A 1,191-nucleotide genomic window follows, 5' to 3' on the forward strand; every position below is an offset into this window, starting at 1 on the left:
AACCAGTGATGGGGGGAAATGAGGGTCCCCTGGCAGAGGCGTCAGGCCTGGGCAAGGGGCTGATCCTGTGATTGGAGGGTGATGGGGGTCAACGCCTGAGGGCTCCCAGTATGTGAGAGGGGGCAGGCTGGGCTGAGGGACACCCCCCCCACACCCACCCAGTGCACGAATTTCATGCACCCGGCCCCTAGTTATTAATAATTATGTATAGCAGGGTATTGTAAAAATCAAGTTTCGAAATTTTTATTATAATGCTTCTTACATATCGTTATACTGGCTGGGCCGCCAAAATACTCATTGTGGGCTGCAAGTTTGACATGCTTGCTCTACTGGGATCAGATTAGTAGGTGCTGAGTGAGCACTCTGTGCCAGGGGCTGTGACTAATGCTGTGGGAACCAGACATATGTGTTACCTCTATAGAGCTGGCAATCTGTTCAGGGAGACGTAGCACAAATGTGTGAAAAATGATTTAGGTTTGACTACTAGTTCTAAATAGTAGAAGAGATAACTCAAAGCAAAGTGGTTACCACAGACCATGGAAAGGAAAATCTCTGTGGATGCTTAAAGTACTGAAAGTGTACTTCAGGCTGGAGCAGTCACAATCATTCATGAAGGAAGTTGCACTTGAACTTGGTCTTGAGCAGTCATTCCACAGCAGCTCCCTCGGAGGATGTAAGAGCAGCCAGATGCTCTTACCTTCTGGACCAAGTGCCTGGAAACCACCGGTGGGCAGCAGGGGTGAGGGAGTGCAGTCAGCTTGACTCTTGGAATTTCAGCCTCCTTAGGTCCCAGCTAAGTGAAAGGTGCTCAGGACATTGCTGTGAGGTGGAGACAGAGAAAGGCAGCATTGCTGTGTGCAGGGACATGTGTGCTATGCACTGTACGCTGGTATTTGTAAGTGATGCTACTGTCCTATAACGGGGAAAGGACACAGGCATCCTGTCTTTGAAAAGCTCAATGGACAGCAGAGCTTTCCTGGGACTCAGGGTGAGCTAATTGCCACCCTTTGATAAAGGTGTATAGTACCCATACTGTGTTTCTGTGTATTTGGTTTGTTTGTTTCATTACTGACCACTGTCTTCCTGGATACAATGCCGTGCTTATCTTAGGCCGTTGTAGCGAGGCTCTACTCAGCCAGAAGCCAGCCTCCCCTGAGAAAAGGCCCGGCAAGCCCCCTCCCCACCCCAACC

General features: G+C 49.6%; 2 protein-coding genes across 5 annotated transcripts in view; one reads left to right on the plus strand and one right to left on the minus strand.

The window, feature by feature from the left end:
- The window catches only part of ADPGK (ADP-dependent glucokinase), a 40,069-nt gene that overhangs the window by 28,668 nt on the left and 10,210 nt on the right, over window positions 1-1,191 (plus strand). The window lies entirely within an intron of this gene.
- The window catches only part of BBS4 (Bardet-Biedl syndrome 4), a 73,656-nt gene continuing 72,657 nt past the window's right edge, over window positions 193-1,191 (minus strand). Inside the window, exons 14-15 of one of the 2 annotated variants that reach the window (XR_001512477.1) lie at window positions 698-819; window positions 193-387 (exon numbers count right to left, since the gene is read on the minus strand). Coding sequence is in view for 1 of the 2 variants with exons in the window: in XM_015558471.1 (XP_015413957.1) it covers window positions 809-819 (11 nt within the window). In the remaining variant the exon portion in view is untranslated. Of the gene's footprint in view, window positions 388-518; window positions 820-1,191 lie in introns of those variants that run through there. The other variant, XM_015558471.1, reaches the window with a different exon arrangement.

This window comes from Myotis davidii, unplaced genomic scaffold (assembly GCF_000327345.1).
Source record: "Myotis davidii unplaced genomic scaffold, ASM32734v1 scaffold171, whole genome shotgun sequence".
Taxonomy (NCBI): Eukaryota; Metazoa; Chordata; class Mammalia; order Chiroptera; family Vespertilionidae; genus Myotis; species Myotis davidii.